Genomic DNA, 19,146 nt, shown 5'->3' on the forward strand with positions numbered 1-19,146 from the left:
ATGAACTTCTGTCTCTGCCACTCCTTTGTGATTGCTGTCTGCCCCTGTGGGATCTTTCCTGAACCAATCCTATGTGAGCGTCCCACAGGCTGCAGCTCTCCAAGCACAGCCCCAACGCAGCTCTGTACCATAGGGCCTATCCTTTAGGACTGGAGTGGTCCGCATGGGCTGCAGCTTTGGCCCCGGGGCTCTCCATGGGCTGTGTCTCTGTCAGGCCTCAGCCACTGCTGCACTTAGGGTTCCTCCGTGGCTGTGTGTGCAGAGCTGCTCCGTGGTGCCTGTGGGCTGCAGAGGGCAGCCTGCTCCACTATGGGCCTCTCCTGGGCTGCAGGGAGCTGCTGCTGTGCACCTGGAGCACCTCCTGCCCTGCTGCACTGACCTTGTTGCCTGCAGGGCTGTTTCTCTTGTACTTCTCACTCCACTCTCCCAGCTGCTGTTGCACAGCAGTTTTCCCCTCTCTTAAATCTGCTTTCCCAAGGGTGCACCCAGTGTCACTCATGGCTCAGCCGTGGCAGGGGTGTGGGTCCCTTTCGGAGCTGGCCTCTGATATGACAAGGGGCAGCTTCTGGGCTGTGCTCACAGAGACCATCCCACCACTGCCAAAGTCTTGCTGTGTGAACCCAATACGTATGTCAATTCTCTAAGCTGGAAATTTGCTGGTAGATAGTATTCATTCTTCAGCCTTTAAAACAGATGGAGTGATCTCTCCTTTGTAGCTGAGTGGGTTACAAAATAAGCGGATTAGGAATGTGTGCCCTCTCAGGAAAGCTGAAAAGCTTTCTGGAGTTCCTGTAGGGAAAGGGTGTAAGATATGCTAAAATGTTTCCCCAGTCTGGGACTTTTCTGAAGAGGTGATGCTACGGTAGTTGTCTTTGGAGGAGAGGGAGAAGCGATTCAAACTCTGGTTAAGCATGAGGCATATAGGTGACTCTTCCTTCAGACCTTTTTTTTGTCATGGCGTGTATAAATGCATACCCCTTGAAAGCAAGTACACCTGTGGACACAGCCTTGCTGTTGCTGACTTTTGATGTCCACTGATAGGAAGAGCACAAGGGCTTCCTGTGGCTGCCTTGCCTATATATTCCATATACAGAAGCAGTGCTAAGATGAACTCTGATATGAAATACAATGCTGCTATCTCTGCTGTTCTGATGGCAATTGAAAGGCACTTAGAGGCCGTATAGAAACTGCTGTAATCTGACCTGTGCTTACTCTTCTCTATCCAAGAATCTGATTTAGACAAGAAATTGGAAGAATAGGTGTCATCATTGTATGCTTGTTTTTCCTTAAATTGCAGCAGAGCATTTAAATTTTAAGTGTTAGCACTTTATCAAAGAGTAAACATGAGCAAAAAACTTTTGTGTAGGCTTGAAACGTGCTTTTCTGAAAATAACCAGTTCCAATGCTGTCCTGCCTATAGTTGTAAGTATATGCAGTATTAGCTTAGCCCAGATGCCAAAGCGAATAACCCCTGAACAAGGTGGGTGACAGTTCTCAGCTTCATTCTCATGCTTTCTGTAAAAATGCAAACAGTTTTGTTCTTTAAGATAAGCCCTAGTTGTAGTCTGAAATCTCTTGCAGACTTTGAAGTACTATGTAGTGTAGTTAATTGGCAGCAGCCTCTGCCAGAAGAGAGGTGTTCACCTTGTATATCACTGGTGTAATGTTGTCTTGTCTTTTCTGTGTCCTCCTGACCATTTCTTTTCCAAGCAGAAGGGAATGCAGAGACTAGTTTAAGTAGAAAACAGAGTGGATCTTGCTGAAGAATGGAACTAGGGGAAGAATTGGAGAGAATGAATGATCATCTTCTTTTAAATCTAATCCTGTGACTTTTAATCATGTGAATAGATGCTTGTTGACTTGTTCCCAAGACAGACATTTGGGGTTTGAGTCTTTTGTTTCATATCCAACTGAAAACTGTTATTAAAGAACATATTAAAGAACATTCCTATCTGTTTTTGATGCACTGGCTGGCCTTTTTCTCCTAACTTGTTTTAAGGGGTGTCTGATAGAGGAGAGCTTCTTGGCAGCAATCTGATCTTAATAGCTTCTGAGAAAATGCATCAATTGGCCCTTTTGTTTTATAGAAGATTGCTGTAATTTTCAGCCATTATCTGTAAGGAAATCAGTGTAGTTTATTAAACTAGCATCAAGGATTAAGAATTAAAGACCTGATCCTTTTATCACTTGGACCAGTGTGACATTGATATTACCCATGAGGAACTTAAGTAAGGCTGAGCTTGTGGGAAAAATTCCTGTGAACTCTTAGAAAGCAAGCTTTTCTAGACTTCTGACAAGATCAGTCTTGATTCTTGAAAATTAATTTTCAACTTCTTTATAGCCTGTATGAAGAATGAGCTGCTCTTCTTGGAGTTTGAGTAATGGAAATAGTCCTATCAGTATCATATTGAAAAAAAATGGTATAAAGAATAAGTTTGTGTGAGCAAACAAAACGCTGAATTGGTGCTATGTAGGAAAAATAACTCATTTAATCAGAAGAGAAAATCAATCTCTGGTATCTCTAGTCTCATTACTTCTCAGAAAACTAAAATACAAGCAATGTCTCTAATTTCTTCTTAGTTTTTTTGGCAAGTTAGGTTACGTTCATTTCAGTGGTACTGCTTAAGTAGTTTTAGTTTACTTGTAAAACATTTCATGGAAGCATTACAGAATTGAAATCTCATGTCTGAGGTATGAGCATGAGGAAGAAATGAGTTTTAAGTATTCCACTGTGGCTTCACCAAACAATAAGACAGAAAATACATTTTATCACATTCAGCTCATCAGCGTCTCTTTTAATTCTGTGAAGCTTTGTTTTACAGCTCCAACATGAAGTAAACGGTGCGCATAAAATATAACATTTTAATGTAGTTTAACCACTGTTGCAGTAGAAAAAATGAAATGATGTACTAGCATTCTGGTTAGTTCTTTCTCCTCACAGACTGTCAGTTAACTGCTTTTCTTCTTCATAAATACTGTCAGTCAGCTGCTTACTACTGGAGATTTTTGTTGATCTTATCAAATAGTGAATTTCCAGGTCTCCACTGTAAGTAGGCCATGCTTTCACTTTGTTTCATGGGTGGTTCTTTGGATATGTTCTCTTCCTGATCTTTGTGAATTAAGTGGGCTAACTAGCACAAACAGCTTTTGATCAGTTTTAACCAAGGACAGTAGGCTAAAACCAATCATTGAGGTTTCAGGCATTTTGCAGTCTTTTAAACCATCCGCTTGTAAGCCACTGTTTTCTTTCAATCTAACAGTTTAAAATAAATGATCTAATCCTGATACTCAATAAAGTAATATAGTCTGAATTAGAAAAGTATTTTTCTTTCACTGTATACCTATTCAAAACTTGGCTTTACTACTGTTTGTTTTTTCCCTCTGTTCAGTATTTGATTCTGTCCTGACAGTGTAAGACAGAGGGCTCCAGGATGAATCACTACAATGATTCCTACTAGACAACATTTCTCATTCTATTTAACTTTCAGCAAAAACAAGGTATTCAGGCGAAGCCATGTTATAAATTGCCTGCCATCCTAAGAAATGTTATCTGTAGAACACAGTTGGTCAAAGCTGGAAAAGTTTTCTACAAGTATAATGACAGTGCTTACTACAATGACCACTGGCCTGCTCTGCAGCTCTGAGCTACAGATGGTGTCTGCTTTGATATTGAATAGTATGGCAAGATAAAGGGAACAATGTCTGTAATACACAAAGGACACATTTTAACTGCTAATAATAGGCTTGGGACTGCCATAAACACTTTATATAAATCATCCCACAACACAGTTTCTCTTTCTTAATTTTTACTTCATCTTCCTTGCGGTTGAAAACCTGGCTGAATATCTTCCTATTGCTTTGTAGCAATTCTTTTGTGTAAGCATATTCTTGTAGTAAGCATCGTCAGCAAGGGCAGTAAAACAAATGTTTCAGGACACTGATCTAGACTCACTGCTTCGCATGGTGCAGTCTTGTATAAACGAAAAGAATGGGCATTAAGATTTTTTTATCAGTTAATTCCGTGGGATGCTGACCACTGCTGTTTTGTTATTGGCTATGATTGACATATTCAGAAATACTGTCTCAGGGCTTCCTCCCTGGACAAACTCTCCTGAGCCTCACAAGGAGAGATGGTTTAGGAAGGGATCAGTGTGGCAGCACCTCTTCCTTAATCACATTCAAAAGACTAGGGTATTGATTACTGAGAGATCATGTATTGATATTTTTTTCTCCTAACAAGTGAGCCGAGAGCTGGTGGTAACAATGGCTGCAGAGGTTCAATATGGTTTTTGACAGGCTGGTGTACTTGGCAAGAGGATGTTTCCTCTGGATTCTCAGCTGCTAAGGTTGGATCGGTCATTTCCAAAATTGTACAGACCTTTTTAAGTAACCCGAGAACTGGTTTTCTGGAAACACTGCTGCTATTGATGTTTCCTTTCTGGGTTTATGGAGCATAACTGTCGGAGTTACAGTGTCAAGGAATAATTGAACAAATTGTGTATATTGCGCATAGCCAAGCTTTTATTCTTCTGCCAAAATCAACTGGTATTTGAATGTAACAAGGGAACAAGCCAGTAAAGGTGGAAGCTGCTGCTGCCTCTTGGTTTGGGAGCATGGTTGGAACAGCCTGCAGAGGAAGGCAAAAATTCTAAACATAAAGCTGCAAACCTTGTATTTATTTTCGACAGACAAGAATGAAGTGAGTGTGCACAGAAGTTTTTGTTTGCTTGTAACAACCTTATGCAAATGAAATGAGTCATTACTCTCTTCTGCAATGGGGCAGAAAACTTTTGAGTTTTTATCTTCCTATGATAACATTGAAGTCTTAGGCTGTGTGCATACTGAGGAATACTGCTCAAAATCAGCACAGCTACTCCCATGCATATCATCAGTGTACTTTCCTGTTCTCTGGAATGGATATACATGGTGTGTGTGTATATTTAAAGACCCTTTCTTGATTATGCATGGGATGTACTGAGGAAAGTGACACTGTGAAACATATTTCAATTTTTATTTATTTATATTTAGTTTAAAACCATGCGTGTGATAAGGAATTGCTCTGGGTTGCAGAGAAGGCAGTGGGATCTCTGATGCATTGGATTTTTTTCCTCAGCCAAGTAAAAGAAGCAAATTTTGTTCGTACCCCTGCTAGTACTGTACACCTGTATTTAAGCTTCCTAGTTTGCCAGCTTCCTTTAAATAAGGTTGAACGGAAGTGTCACAGTATCAATCATTAGACAAATGTGGCTTAAAAAAATAAAAGCCAGCAGTGTTTTGGACTTTCGTATACATACACAAATAAAGCAAACCTTTTGGTAAAGTTATCTGAAAGTAAATAGTCCTGAATAGAGTGAAAGTTGGAAACACCTTTTTAGGGTGTTGCATAACGTAGCCATGCAAGGTTACCCAGATACAGATATGAAATTGTTTATGGTAATGTGGAATGTGCTCTGTGCCCCCCCTGGATTCTGAGAAATTTATGGAATAGTCTTGAATAGGAAATAAATTTCAAGTTAGAAAAAATACCGCACATAAAGAGAGGTCATGGGACCATAATTAAAGAACTATCCTACTGTGGGTATGGTAAAAGTCCCAGCTGTGATACAGTTCTTTGGATAAAGTATCATGAACACTTCCAGAAAAACACTTGTCAAACCTTTGTTGAGACAGCGTGCTTTGAGACTTGCAAATTTTGGAGCTGCTCTTAAATATAGCGGAGGCCACAGCATGTGTCTTATGAAGTACTGACAATTCAAAATATAAGTAGATTGTTTTGCTCATATGTTAGCAATGAAGACCTGATAGAGGAGGATGACACTGTGCGGAATGGAGTCACATGCTCATGTCTTTTGCAGAATTAGAATTGAAATGTGAAAATTTGTTTCCAAAGCCAAATGTAAATTGATACAGTAATATGGTATTCTCTTTCCATGCTTACTCTTGCAAATATTTTAATCAGGCCTTTCTCTAAATAAAGACATTAACTTTCATTCAGATATTTAAATGTACAGTGGGACATCTGTATTAATCTGTTTGTGAAAACAAATGCATTCTGTAACCGCTGATACTATTTGGTTTTGCAGGTTGTCTTCTGAATTTTGTGTCTGACGGTACCCTCTTGCTTTCTCACCAAATCATGGACATCGTTGGCTTTCTGAAGTCTCAGTTCATTTGCCACCTGCTGATCTGCTACATATTTATAGTGTCAGGACTGATCATTAACTTCATTCAACTCTTTACACTTATACTTTGGCCTATCAACAAGCAACTGTTCAGGAAGATCAACTGCAGACTGGCTTACTGCATTTCAAGCCGTAAGATTTTGTTTTGTTTTATTTTGTTTTAAGCTATTTTCATATTTTGTCGTGAGGGAATTGTTAAAAAAAATTTCTGAAATAGATGTCAAAGTAACATGTATAAAGTTCATTACTGCTTCCTACAGCGCTTGCATTTGTGTGAAGAGATGTATGCATTGTTGAAATATACTGTTCTGCTGAAATGTTTTGCTCTTTGATCTTGGGATACTTGCTTGACTCAGAATAATGAAGAAAGACTGCCTTTCATTTGTCTGTCCATCACGTTTCATTAAGCCAAATGAAAAATATTGACCAAGTAATAGCATAACTCACTGACATGCACTATCTGTAGGTTTACATTGTTAACAAGTCATTTCTGATAGCACTTTCAATCTCTTACGCATGATTTTGTTTTTAATCATTGTAAAGCTTTCATATGTGAATGCTATTCAGAAAGAGGAAATAGTTTAAAAAAAAAACAACACTAATTCAATGTGTTGCTTTCTTAAGCCACTTGTAAATTGTTTGCTTGAATAAGCATTTCAGACCTTAAGCTGCATCTCTATGTACTCAGTGTAAGCATATAGTTGATAACGTACAGTACAACGGGTAGCCTGTAAGCGTTGAAAGAAATGGGAGTCTCTAGGGGAGTGCAGAGCATGTGCTCCAGATGTAACTTGTAGAAAGGCCAAAACCATACAACTGCTGGGAGACGTGACAGCTCACTGACTGTTGACTCACTGTTCCAGTACGATGACTGAGATCTATATCCTTTTATTTCTTCTTCGTTAATAGGAGGCAGGTAGAATCTCCACCCATCAGCACTGGATGATCAGAGCATCTCGATAATACCAGTCTGCTTATATGTTTGTTTCTAAAGAGCTATGGCAGAGCTCCAGCAATGATTTATTGTAGTGTAACTCTGACTTCAACATAATTGCTATCAACTTGCAGGAAAGTGCAATCTCACCAGAAGCTGTTAACAAATACACAAGTCCCTGTGTCTGGTAGCTGCATGTGCTGTTAAATGTGTCCGTGTTCCACAGCAACTGACCTGGGTCTTTCTGAAACTTCAAAGTGGTTTCTAAAACTGAAACTGTTAAAAATTGCATGCCTTATGAAGCTCCCTAAGGATGATCTGAGTGCAATGTTACTGTCAATGACGAATAAGTTATGGGTGGTTTCATATGAAGGAAACAGCCCTTCAACACAATGATTAAGAGATGTGTTGCAGGAATGCAGCAACATGGTTTCCTCCAGGCTACCTACTCACTGCTAGGAATGTGAGAAGGGGGAAGCATTGTTAGTAATCATAGTTAACCACTTGAGGGAGAAATCTGCCACATATCTCAAACGGAGGCTTTATTTACCTATCGTCAGTGAGTCTGCCGTGCTATTCTTCAAAGCATTGCTTTTTGAGCAGACTTTTGTTTCAAATTTCAAAGCTGCATCAGGATGTATGAGCCCAAATAAATCGCAGATTCTGTTTTATTATTTCTGTGATAAAGGGACAAATGTAATAAAGGAATTTCATGTTTGTTGTCCATACATACGTCCCTGAAGTTGTAAGTTTGCAAGTAGTATTCATTTCTATATGTGAACAATGCCATGAATGTGGCCAAGTTTTTACTTTTTTTCTGGTGGCACAGAATATGTTTGAAGCCATGGAATGTAGAAAACACAGTGTGTAAATTTTCCTTTAGGACAGAGGAAGTTTTTTATAGCTATATTATTTTTAAGGCAATACCTTCTGCCCCATTCAGTCTTTTGTCTACTTGATGCAGAGACATCTGGCTTGAGAGTCTTTAGGCTGAAGCCTTTAGCTGCCCTCAGCATGGTCTCATCTATACCAGCAGCTGGTCACTATGTAAATAGGAGCATATAATACTACATGCTTGTCCTTGATTGGGTAGATGGCTTTTTATTCAGAGTTGTTAATCTAGTCTTTAGTCTCCACTGGAACAGGTTCTGTTGTGAGATTTCTGCATAGTCATGCTCAGAACAGACTAGCTCTAGGTGAAAGACAGTTATTTGAGCTTTACAACAGAGCTTTGCAAACTGGCAAATGACTCACCTTTATCTGAGTGAGGTTTGAAAAGGGGAAAATGACAGTTCATTAAAAAAGGTATTTGAAAGAACAGTTAGTCAAAACTGACGTGTTTTTGTAGTAGTGTGTGTGTAATATAATGACTTTTGGGGGGCGTTGGTGTGCTGATGAACACATAATGTAAGCTGCATCTGTGTAGGCCTGATGAAAGTAGTGGAAATTCAACCTACTGTTTGAGATGCTGAAACTTTGCTGTGGAGAATGTACGGAGCCCTGTGCCTTGCAGTGGTGATATGCATCACATTGCCTTGAGTGGCTGTTAAAGCCTGAATCACTAAGTCAACCCAACTGTTGGATTTGGAGGAGAGCATTTCACCCTAGACACCATGCCCTTGGGAAAGTATTCTTGTATTTTGAATGGTGGTGAAGTTTTCCTCTACCCCTTCTCTTCCCTTCTTCTTTCTAGTATGGGAATGTAATATTCTCATTTTTCAAAGTGCGATTTCTGCTATCATGCTGCATGCAGGAAGCTAGTCTGTTCTTGTGGTTAATGACTTGTCCTCACTGCAGTAGTTCAGCCTGAGTTGGAGATGCTTGCGTATCTGCTTATCTGAATTGAGTCAGACCACCTCAAATAAGTGTCTTCATGCCATAGTTGAAGACATAGCTGTGTGAGCTGCTGCTTATCCACTGTGCTGTGAATATGGCAGTAGCTCTCTATCTTCTTACCATATCAACTGACAACCCAGCAGGCTAATGTCATATAGTATAAACTACTGCTTATTGATTAAAGTTAGAAAAGAAGTAAAATCTTTGTATCTTGTTTGAATTTATAGTAGGAAGTATTTACTAGAGCAATAACTTGGTTTTAAGGGAAGGGAACAGAACTGCACACAGTTAACTTCTTGACTCCAGTTACTGAAGCTGTGTTCAAGCCAATTGTGAATCATGAGTTGGTCAGGTTGGGTGAGTTTAGCTTCTGTACTGACCAGATTTGTTATGTTTTAGAGATGAGGGGTACTTTCTGATGCCAGTATTATTGGTTCTGAAAAGTATTGGTTCTGTTAAATATGCGGGGTTTTTTTTGGTGGTCTGTGCTTTTTTTTTTTATTTTAGGCAATTGGAGCTGGTGAAAAGTTCTTAATTGCACATTGGAAGCCTTGTTCAGCTTAAGTCTCTTGCTCTTCAAAGGGTGGCCATTCGACAGATTGTAATTTGAGTTGCTTTTAGATGTCCAAGTTACTTTATGTCTTTTACTGTGAATAAACTCTCTTTTTTGTCCCATTAACCCCTTTGACAAATATCTGCAAGGTAGTGGTTAGCTGTAGTCTTCCTTACCCTGTATGCCTCAGTGCTTACTGGAGTGTTAGTTGCAGAGAGTGGATAAATTCAACAATCAAAGAGGGAATCTTGTTTATTCTTTTGTCATTGTTGCTCTTGAAAAGTGCCAAGAGTTTCACAACTTCTATTATATTTCAAATGTAAGGAAAAAAAAAAGACCTTTGGGCTTAGAACTTTCAGTCAATATTTTCTGGCTCCAAGTGTGTATTCACTGACTGATTCAATTATCTACTAACCCCATTTTGTAAAATGTCAGCCCTGATAAGTTCTTCCTGATACTGAACTCTGTAAAGTGCAGCTCTAGTGGGGAAATTGAACACTGCAAACCTGTGGAAGATGTTAACAAGTTTTAAAAATAAGTGCATTTGGAAAATGGCATTGGAATGTAGGTTAGGCAAGCAATCGGTCTTATTTTCTATTTTTAAATGATTTTGGGGCACTTTGTTCTCAGTCTCTTCTTCCAACAAATGGAGAGCCAAGGAGAGTGCTAAGAAAGCAAGCGAGGAACACATCTCAGTTCTTGTCGATGCTTGTACCTAAATTGGAAGAGATGAGAGTACGTTTTCTTTCTTGTTACCTGGGGAAAGCAAACCACCACGAAGGATATGCGCAGCTCTTCTGCACCTGCCTGTGAAGTTGGCCAAGCTTGTAGAGAGAGCAGGTTGTCTTGGCTATGGTGCTATGTGTGCACATGCTTGTGCAGCTTGTGGAGGCAGTGGGAGGGTGACTTGTACGTCCAGAACTGTTTTGTGCTTTGTAGGCTGGTGCAGTGCTACTGCAGGGTGAGCAAGGTATGCTGGGCACCTGCTGGCTGCCTGGGACGTAACTCTGCCATGCGCTGAGACTGACACACACACATGTTGGATGAATGGCTTCTTTAATGGTGTTGGGTGTGCTTACTCAGGAATGTATTTGGCTAAGAGTGGAGCAGTGATTGATAACTTGTCCTCTTGCTGCCCCTATCTTGGTGGAAAATTAGCTTCTCCTTCTGTTGAGAAGCAGCCTGTGCTCCTCATGGGAATGACTAACTGGCCTTTCACTGACTCTCAGCCCAAGATGATGAACTTTGTGCTGCATGAACGAAAGATCTGCCAATAAGAGTACGATTGTGTGGAAGGATACATAAGGGTTTTAAAAACAATTGTCTTAGCTTCTAATTTGCCTTTATAAATTAATTATAGTAGTACTAATAGCTGTTCCTGTGCTTTGAAAGGGATGTTATTACACCTCTGGGTAAAGTTACAGTGTGTTGGCTGCAGTTTGTAAATCCCTCTGAGGGGAAGGCCCTTCTTTGCATGCAAATGGGCACCTCTTGATGCCTGCTCACAGACTGCAGAGAAAACAAGATGGAAATTGATTCTTCTTATAACTGAGCTTTCTAGAAACAAAATCAGGTGAAACTGAGAACTGCTTCTTGATCGTCATCTTAGCTGATTGTTATGAAACAGTAAAACTAATTCCTCCCGTGTACAACTATAAGCATCACAGTACAAGAAATGGGCATCCAGATAAGGATGTGTGGTAGTATCAGGGCCATGTTAATCCTCAAGTTTTTATTTGATGGCATGCATTCCCAGTGCCCACATGAAGTTCAGAGGATTTCTTGGCCATTTTGCATGTTGTTTGTACCAAAGTGATGCTGGTGCAGTTGAATAGGCAGGAAGGGATGGGAAACAAGAGGGCCCTTAAAAGGCAGAGTTTTCTTATTTCTGAAGTTCCCTCTATTGTAATCTTGTAGCTCAGAGGAGGCAGTTTGGTGTTGTTTGAAGTACACCTCAGTATCCTTCTTATAAATCTGTAGAGTTTTATTTATAATACAAACCGAAACATGCTTGTCACCATAGGTGTAACAAAGAGCTTTCATATGTTATTTGGAGTTGTTTTCTTAGCCTATTTGCAGGGCTGTTTCCAGTAATGTGTATGAAATTACTTTTTCTCAAGTGCTGTTACTTGCTCATGTAAGTCTTTCTTATTTAGGTTCCACGAGGCAGATCCATATGAAACCACTTGTAAACACTATGCAAAGTTTACAACAAATCCTGAGGAAAAATTGAAGGCCGGATTTGATAGTCATGGGAAGAAAAAATGTTGATTGGAACGTTCTGAGAGCATCACCTTAGCCTTTCTTATTTTCACTCAAGCCAAACCATGGGGATGACTGTAGAAAACACTGTGCTAAAGAGGTGTCCTTGTTTAGTTTTAATCTAGATAAATTCTGCTAGGGAGGGCAGAACAGTTACAGTAGCACAGAGACCTGAGTAGACAGGGGGGAAAAAAAGAAGAAAAAGTAGACATCAGCATGTATGCCATATAAAATAAATCTGAAATAAATTTTTTTTCTTCAAGTGGTAGGCTATATAATGCCATTCATGAAATCAATCAGGATCTATTTTAGAGGTAGTGGGGGGATTACACCATTTTTGTTCGTGACCATGATTTTGACATGTTTTCTTATTGCTAAATATTCTCTCAGCATATTATGGCATGAGACCCAGTATCCGACTGTCTGCTGTCACACAAGCTTGTGTAGGCATGACCGGACATGAGTGTATGTAGTTTACTTCTCTTTTATTATTTCATATTTGGTTTCATGGGTGATCTCCCTTTTGAAGCTGTCCAAAAGGTCCAGGTTGATCTCTTCTACTCTGAAATGAGTTCTGCGCTGAAAAAGTTGCTAGAGTTGTTGCCTTGGTAAGGGTGAGTATTACAGTCAGAGGACCAGATTCTTCTTAAGAGACCTTGAATATTTGTAGAAACCCCCACCTTAGCTCCAGGGATGATTTTTATTGCTAGAATAGAACAACATCTGAAGGAGAGCCTCTTAATCTTAGATAACTTTCCTGCAGAGATGGAGAAAATACCTCATGGATCACCGTCAATACTTACAAGCACAACTGCCAGTTTGTATTTCCTTACCATCTGGGGAAGAGCACTATTTCCGTAGGCAGAACTACTGGAGGAATTTTGTGTTCTGTTAGGTCAGGGAATTCATCTGCTGGTGTAACATGCAGGTGAGATGGAATGTGTCTTGTCTTGGGGCTTGCTGTCAGTTGGCTACATCTCCTACTGTTCTGCTCCCTTTTAAGCAGCGTGCATCACTAGAAGCACGTACCCTGGTGTTTCTCCCTCTCTCAAAAGTGTGAAAGTCACATAACAACATGTTGTGGAGTAAATTTTTAGGCTCTTTGTATGTCAAGGATTTCAGCAGCTTCTCCAGTGATGTCTTAACCATTTTGTGCAGGAACTTTTTGAAACCAGTGGGAAGCTGTATTTCCTTTCAGCAGTTGTCTGAGGTCTTTCATTGTGATACTTGAGTGGAAAGAACTTCTGATTGCACGTGCTTGGTACTCCTTTATGGCAAGATAGTTTGTGACTTGTTTGCAAACATCAGGTTAAAACTTCTTACTTGAGGATTATGTTATTTTCTCACTTAGAGACTATTGTTAAGGTAGCAAGGTCTTGTTGGGCATTCTAAATGTATGTTGCTGAATATCATTTACATCTGTCTTGTAGTGATCTCTTCTTAAACATGCTTCTTTCAACACAGTATTTGGAATTCTGAATCCTTTAATGCTGGGTAGAGAGGCAAATGGAAATGTGTGCAAGACAGTTCTTTAGTCTGCTTGGGCTTGGGGGAGGCAGTTATCATTTTGTCAGACCCATTTTGGTCCTTGCTGAAACAATGTTCAAAGCAAAATAAAAGACCAAAGGGAGAGAGATAATAGAGATTACTGTATGATTGTTTGTGGGTAGATTCTGTTCTTCTGTTAGCCCACTTTTATTGGTATTCTTAAGTTGTATGCTCTTTCTGTACTCAAATTACATTGGGGTGTCAGTACCAAACATTTGTGTTGTCTCATGGTGTTGAAGGGGAAAGCGCACTTCAGTCTGATTATTCTTCACTTATTTGAAATCTGATTTAGGAACGCTATATTGCACCTATGAGTGTAGAGTTTTCATTGAAGGTTAAAACACAGGTGAACATCCTAATACGTGAGGTTGTTTGGTTTTTTTTTTTTTTTTCATTTTACCTAGATTTCTCACTACTCATTGGTGCTTACATGGGTATGTACTTAAGACCAAAAATCCAGGAATCAGTATGTACTTCTAACAAACGATTTTGATGAATGAATCTGCTGGTTGTGGTAAGTAAGGAGATAGAGTGATTGTACAGGCTTAATTTTTGACTGCCACTTCTAAAGCAACTTACCCTTGTTTTTGGGAGAGTGTGGGAGATCTGCGGCTGTGAAGCTTCTGACAGGTGCTCTTCTTAATATTGCTTTGCTGCCGTAAAGTAGCGCCTTTCCGGTACCATCCTTGAATGCTGTGGAGAATCTCTTATTGGTTTTTTTTTTTCTAAAAGCAAACAAACTCAGTGTTCTCTGACATTTTCCAGACCTTTTCCCTAGCTCAAATGGGGTCTTATCCAAAGATGTGCAATGTGCTAACACTCTGTACAGTTTGCTGAAGGTTCTATATTGGCAAGGTAGATACAGAATACTTAAGAATCTCTTACTTCCTTCAAATTGGAAACATTTTTAATGGGGTTTATCTGACTTTGCTTTTTGCAATGCTGTTCCTCATACAAATGACAGGACATATTAACCCTTCAGTATTCAGAGTTATTTTACTGATTGGATTTGGTTATTTTTCCAGAAATTGAATGCAAACCTAGTCGTAGAATCTTCATTAATTCATGACTAAAATTCAGGATTTCCTAGATGGTGATTTAGATTTCCTTGATTGTATTTGATATATTTTCCTGTAAGTGCATGCAGTCCTCAGATGAGAATTCAAAAGGCTGGAATAGTAGATCCATGAGTCTGATGTTTGGACTTCATTCTGAAAAGAAATGGTATATTTCTCCATGTGGAAAACAAATAACCCATTATGCAAGTGCAAGTGAGTAGAAGGGCAAGCAATGTCCTGGGAGCATCCCAAGCCTCGTAGGTAATACTTAGTGACTTAGGGCTAATGTTTGGTGCTATGTGATGTGTAGGGCATGTAAAGAAGTCACTGAGAAGTTCTTTGTCTGTGCTGGAAAGATAGAAACTGGATCTCCTTTAAGAGTAGTGGTATGCTAGATTATTCCTGTGTTCTGTAGGATTTTGAAGTGCTGTAATAATCTTCAGAGCTGTTTTTCAGATGTTGTTCCTGGGAACAGTATGAGAAGGTTGAAAATACTGTGGAGTAGTTTGACTTAGATTGGATGGAATGTAATGCTGTTGCTGACCTTCATAAATCATTAAGAGTCAGGATGCATGATTCTGTGCTTTGTTTCCAGCTCATGTCATTGACTTGTTGATGTGAGAAAGTGCAGTAGTCATAATCCCGTTTTTAAATGAAGGCGGCCAAAAGAGAGATAGGAAGCTTGTTGGCTGTCATATATGGGCGGAGTCTGGTGCAGGTAGATGCTTTTGTGGTAGGATAGCTTTCTTGAGATACGGAAAATAAACTTCAGTAGGGAAAAACAATAGAATGGCATCAGCTTGTCTTGGGCAGTTTTGCTAAACTACGGTATTGCAATTGGAAGGTCATTCCTACTTCCCTCTTTGGTGCCTTATTAAGTCAACAGCAAGGAGTTGCATGCTGGCCTTTGGGGGCAGCTCTGGTGATTGTCTGCTTGATTGTTATCGGCACTGACTGGTCCTGTTGCCACAAGGAGCTCCTGGTTTGCTGAAACATAGGAGTATTGCTAAATTCCTTGGGGAGGAAGGATAAGAGGAGCCCTCAAATGTGAGACAAATCTCTCTGACACGTGGCTGTTTAATAATTAATTTCCCCAGAGGGTTTAAAAAGAGCATTTCAAAACAGTGACTACTGAAGTTCTGCGTATGTGTTAAACCCGTTGTGCTTGCAAGGCTGGCTTTGTTCCACACGCAGTGTAACTTGGAGAGATGAAGCTGTTTTGTAGGCAGCTTGTCCAGGGATAAAAGACAGAAAAAAGCCGTGAAATGAGATGTGTGAAGTGTGCAGCTGTTTTTTCCATAGGGGAGGGTTGCTTTTAGCTTTCAATATGGAGATGGTTTAAAAGGAACAATGACTAAAGATCTGAACAGTGTTTCCACATTCCTCCACCTCTCTAGCTCCAGATTGCACTTGAGAAAGCAGCGCCAGTTGAAAGCTCTTGTTTCAAGAGCACATATGCAGACTTAACATGTTTTCTGCTTCCCATGAACTAAAAATATGGTCTATGTTTTGTGGGCCTTAGGTTAGAAAGAGGGGAGAATCCATTTGGTTAAACCAGAATGATCAGTGCGCATTTTGAATGGGAGGGCAATGCAGGAATGAGAGATGGAAGAGGAATGCAGGAATGGAGAGATGGAAGCTGGCATGAGGTGGTGTTGTGTCAGCACAGAGTGGTAACTGGACAGGGTCTGGGCAAGGGCTGGCTTGTGGCCACAGCAGAGCTGCTAGCTTGAGTACCAGAGGCACACCTTGAGGTGCAAAGGTTCTGTCCTCTTTTAATCACAAGTTCTCAACTGCCTGTTGTATGTAGTACCCCTATGAAGATTTGAAATACTCTATAACTTTCAGGATTCTTTGAAAGCTTGTGCACTTAAAATAGTTCATTAAATCTGGTTCTGATTTTGGCTCCCAAAGCAATTATAGCCTGGCTGCATTTCAGCAATGCAGGCATAGCCATACTAAATTGGCAGTAGTTTTGGACCTAATTCAGTATGTTTCATCTGAGAAAATGTTGATGACGGTCCTTCAAAAGCGTGAAACACTTTTATTGATAAAGCTCTTGTCTTCATTCTGTAAGAACATGAAATGGATCACATTCAGGGAGCTGAGGCACAGAAAGCACCAGAACTGCAGTTGGTAACGTCTGCCATCAAAATTTCAGCCGGAATGTTTCAATAATGCCAAGTATTTTTCACTTGTTACATTAGCCAATTCTTGCATGTGTATGTGCAGTAAGTTTTATCTCAGTGACTAACCAAGCATTGAGGTCAAATTGCCAAGAAGAACAAACCACAGATAGAGCCTTAGCTTTGTAATGGGTGTGAAGAGTCTCTTCCTTATTTCGAGTTCCTCAATTTGCTGTAGCACTGACTACACAGAAGTTGAAGATTATTTTTATACCAGTTGAGGATCTGGCCAACTTAAGTAAATGTCAGTGTATATTAAAAAGAAAAAGAAAAAGGGAGGAGTGTGTATCACCAGTATTGAGGAAAAAGTGTTTAATTAAGACTAATGCAAAAATCACATTTCAGCTTACAATTGTGCTTGGTTTTTATAGTTTACAAAACCAGCTGGGGGTAGAATTGGATTTATTTATTTTTAATTTTGATTTTTAACTCCACAACACATCTAATACATCATCCTGTCTCCTAATCCATTATTTTAATCTTAAAGTTAGATTAGCAAAATTACTGAGCATGTTGGCAGGAGGAAGGGGGGTTGTTATCATTTTAAATTGGTGGTTTGGTTTGTACATTAATGTTCCAAACTGTGCATTTATGAACCGTTCTTTTAGCATGTTACTCTTTGCCAGTCACAGGCTACCTCTGCGCAGAGCATGCCTTTGAGCAACTATCATTGTGCTCTGCTTACAGCAGCCCGTGTGTGCCCCAAGCTCTATAAAAGAACACCTTCCCACCTGCTTTCCTGGGGGCTCGCTCTTTACACTGCATGTGCTGCCTTTGCTCTACTCCCTCCTATGTGTCTTCCTGTGCAAGAACGTGTATGCTTTGCACAAAGTTCATAAAAGTTGTCTTCCTTTAAGAACTTCAAGATGTCTGTCTTATTTAAGCACTGTGTCAAGGAGTACTGCGAGATGTGCTGCAAGACCTGGATTTGCAGAATTCCAGGATGAGTTTATTCTTTGGAAACCTCCAAGCAGGCATCATCTCACAGGGCCAGGCTACTGGAGGAGCCTTTGCATGCTATCTGGCTCTAGTGTCGCCCTTTTTCCCCACTGCTGTGTTTTCACAAGCTTCCCAGTCACACTCTAGCAGTCAGAAAGAAATTACAAGGAATGATAACCACAGCAAGCCAATTCAAATGAATTTGCTGATGTAGCTTCTTCCACTGCTATCAGCCTACGTTGTAACTGGAAAAGGATCTGAACTGGTAAAAGTTGCAGTTTTCAAAAAACAGGCCCATAATGAGAGAGGACTGGAGTACCCTTATGTGCTTCCTCTCCTTGATTGTTGTGGTGCAAGCTGTTTTAAATACATTGAAGGAGCGGTGTAAGTAACAGTCTTATTTGCCTAAGCCTTCAAATAAGATTATTAAATTCATACGGTAAATAGCATTTATTTGCACTGACTTTTGGCTTTCCGGCTTTGTAGAAGGTTTTAGCTTTTTCCAGACTTTAGAGAAGATCTAAGTGGCTTGCATGGAACCTCGCAGACTTCAGGCACAGTGCCAGCTAGCAACCTAACATCTCCAGCCTGCTCTTTGTGGATCTGATGCAACGGCCAACAAATGGGGCTACTACTGTGTCTCTAATAGTTTCAAGTGGCTTAACACCTGTGAGAGTCTTGAAGTATTTTATGTTGTTTCTTTAATCTTGTTTTGCTTGAAATATTTGTGATAAAGTTGAAGAGTGAAATGCCAGCAGGGCATATGCATCCTCTCCTGCTGGAGCAAACAAGCTGCCAGCTTTCTGAGCAGACCAGGATGCATGGAGATTCTTCTAACTTTCTTCCTGCAGTTAAGCTTGAGAAAATGTTAAAGTAATCAAACTGAATGTTATCTGAGAGGCACAGCTGTCCCTTACCTGTGGTGTTATATTACTGAGTTTTTGGGAGTATGTCTGTCTTGACTGAATGTAGTATTTCTGATGTGTACTGCATTCTTTCTTTGTTTTAGGAAGTATTTTTTTTAATGTATTTATCTATTCCGATAACTTCAATTTGAGGAGTTACACTCCACACCCCATGCAAGTGTCACATCTTTATGAGTACTTGATGGGTATATTTGATCTGTTGAACTTTATTTTTAATTCATGAAAGCCATTTGTTTGACTTGTAGTTTGTGACCTTATTGTCCCTTCAAGGTACACTTGGTGAAAGTCACTGTTAGGAATTTGGAAGCTGAAATAAGTATCAGGAGACATAGCTCTTTTCTCTCAAGACCTCACGCAATGAGATGTTGTAAGATTACAGGCAGAGACAGGGAATTCAGGGAATGCAAGTGAAAAATGAGTAATGGTTTTGTCCTGAACAGTGTTCTCAGAGTGATAGAGGTTCAGTGACTATTTGTTAAATGAATGCTGAATTAACTGCGATGGTACAATATAGTTACGAAGTCAACTTGTTTCCCATCCTGAAATTCAGACAGATTTTCAGTCTTTCATAGGAAGACTTAAGTACAAGTTATCTGCCTTAACTCCTAAAAATACATTATTCATAGCATATTACTTCTGGTAATATATGGTTGTTTCTTCAGAAGCACGCTCATTATCTGAAATCAACAGTAAGTGGAAATATGAATGGAAGCTTGGCTGTC

General features: G+C 39.8%; 1 protein-coding gene across 1 annotated transcript in view; it reads left to right on the forward strand.

Annotated features, from left to right (window-relative positions):
• Nucleotides 1–19,146, forward strand: part of AGPAT4 (1-acylglycerol-3-phosphate O-acyltransferase 4) — a 72,287-nt gene that overhangs the window by 10,073 nt on the left and 43,068 nt on the right. Inside the window, exon 2 of the mRNA XM_021389782.1 lies at nt 6,084–6,314. Within this exon, the coding sequence (XP_021245457.1) occupies nt 6,137–6,314 (178 nt within the window). The 5' untranslated portion in view covers nt 6,084–6,136. The remainder of the gene's footprint in view (nt 1–6,083; nt 6,315–19,146) is intronic.

This window comes from Numida meleagris, chromosome 3, assembly GCF_002078875.1.
Source record: "Numida meleagris isolate 19003 breed g44 Domestic line chromosome 3, NumMel1.0, whole genome shotgun sequence".
NCBI classification, from domain to species: Eukaryota; Metazoa; Chordata; class Aves; order Galliformes; family Numididae; genus Numida; species Numida meleagris.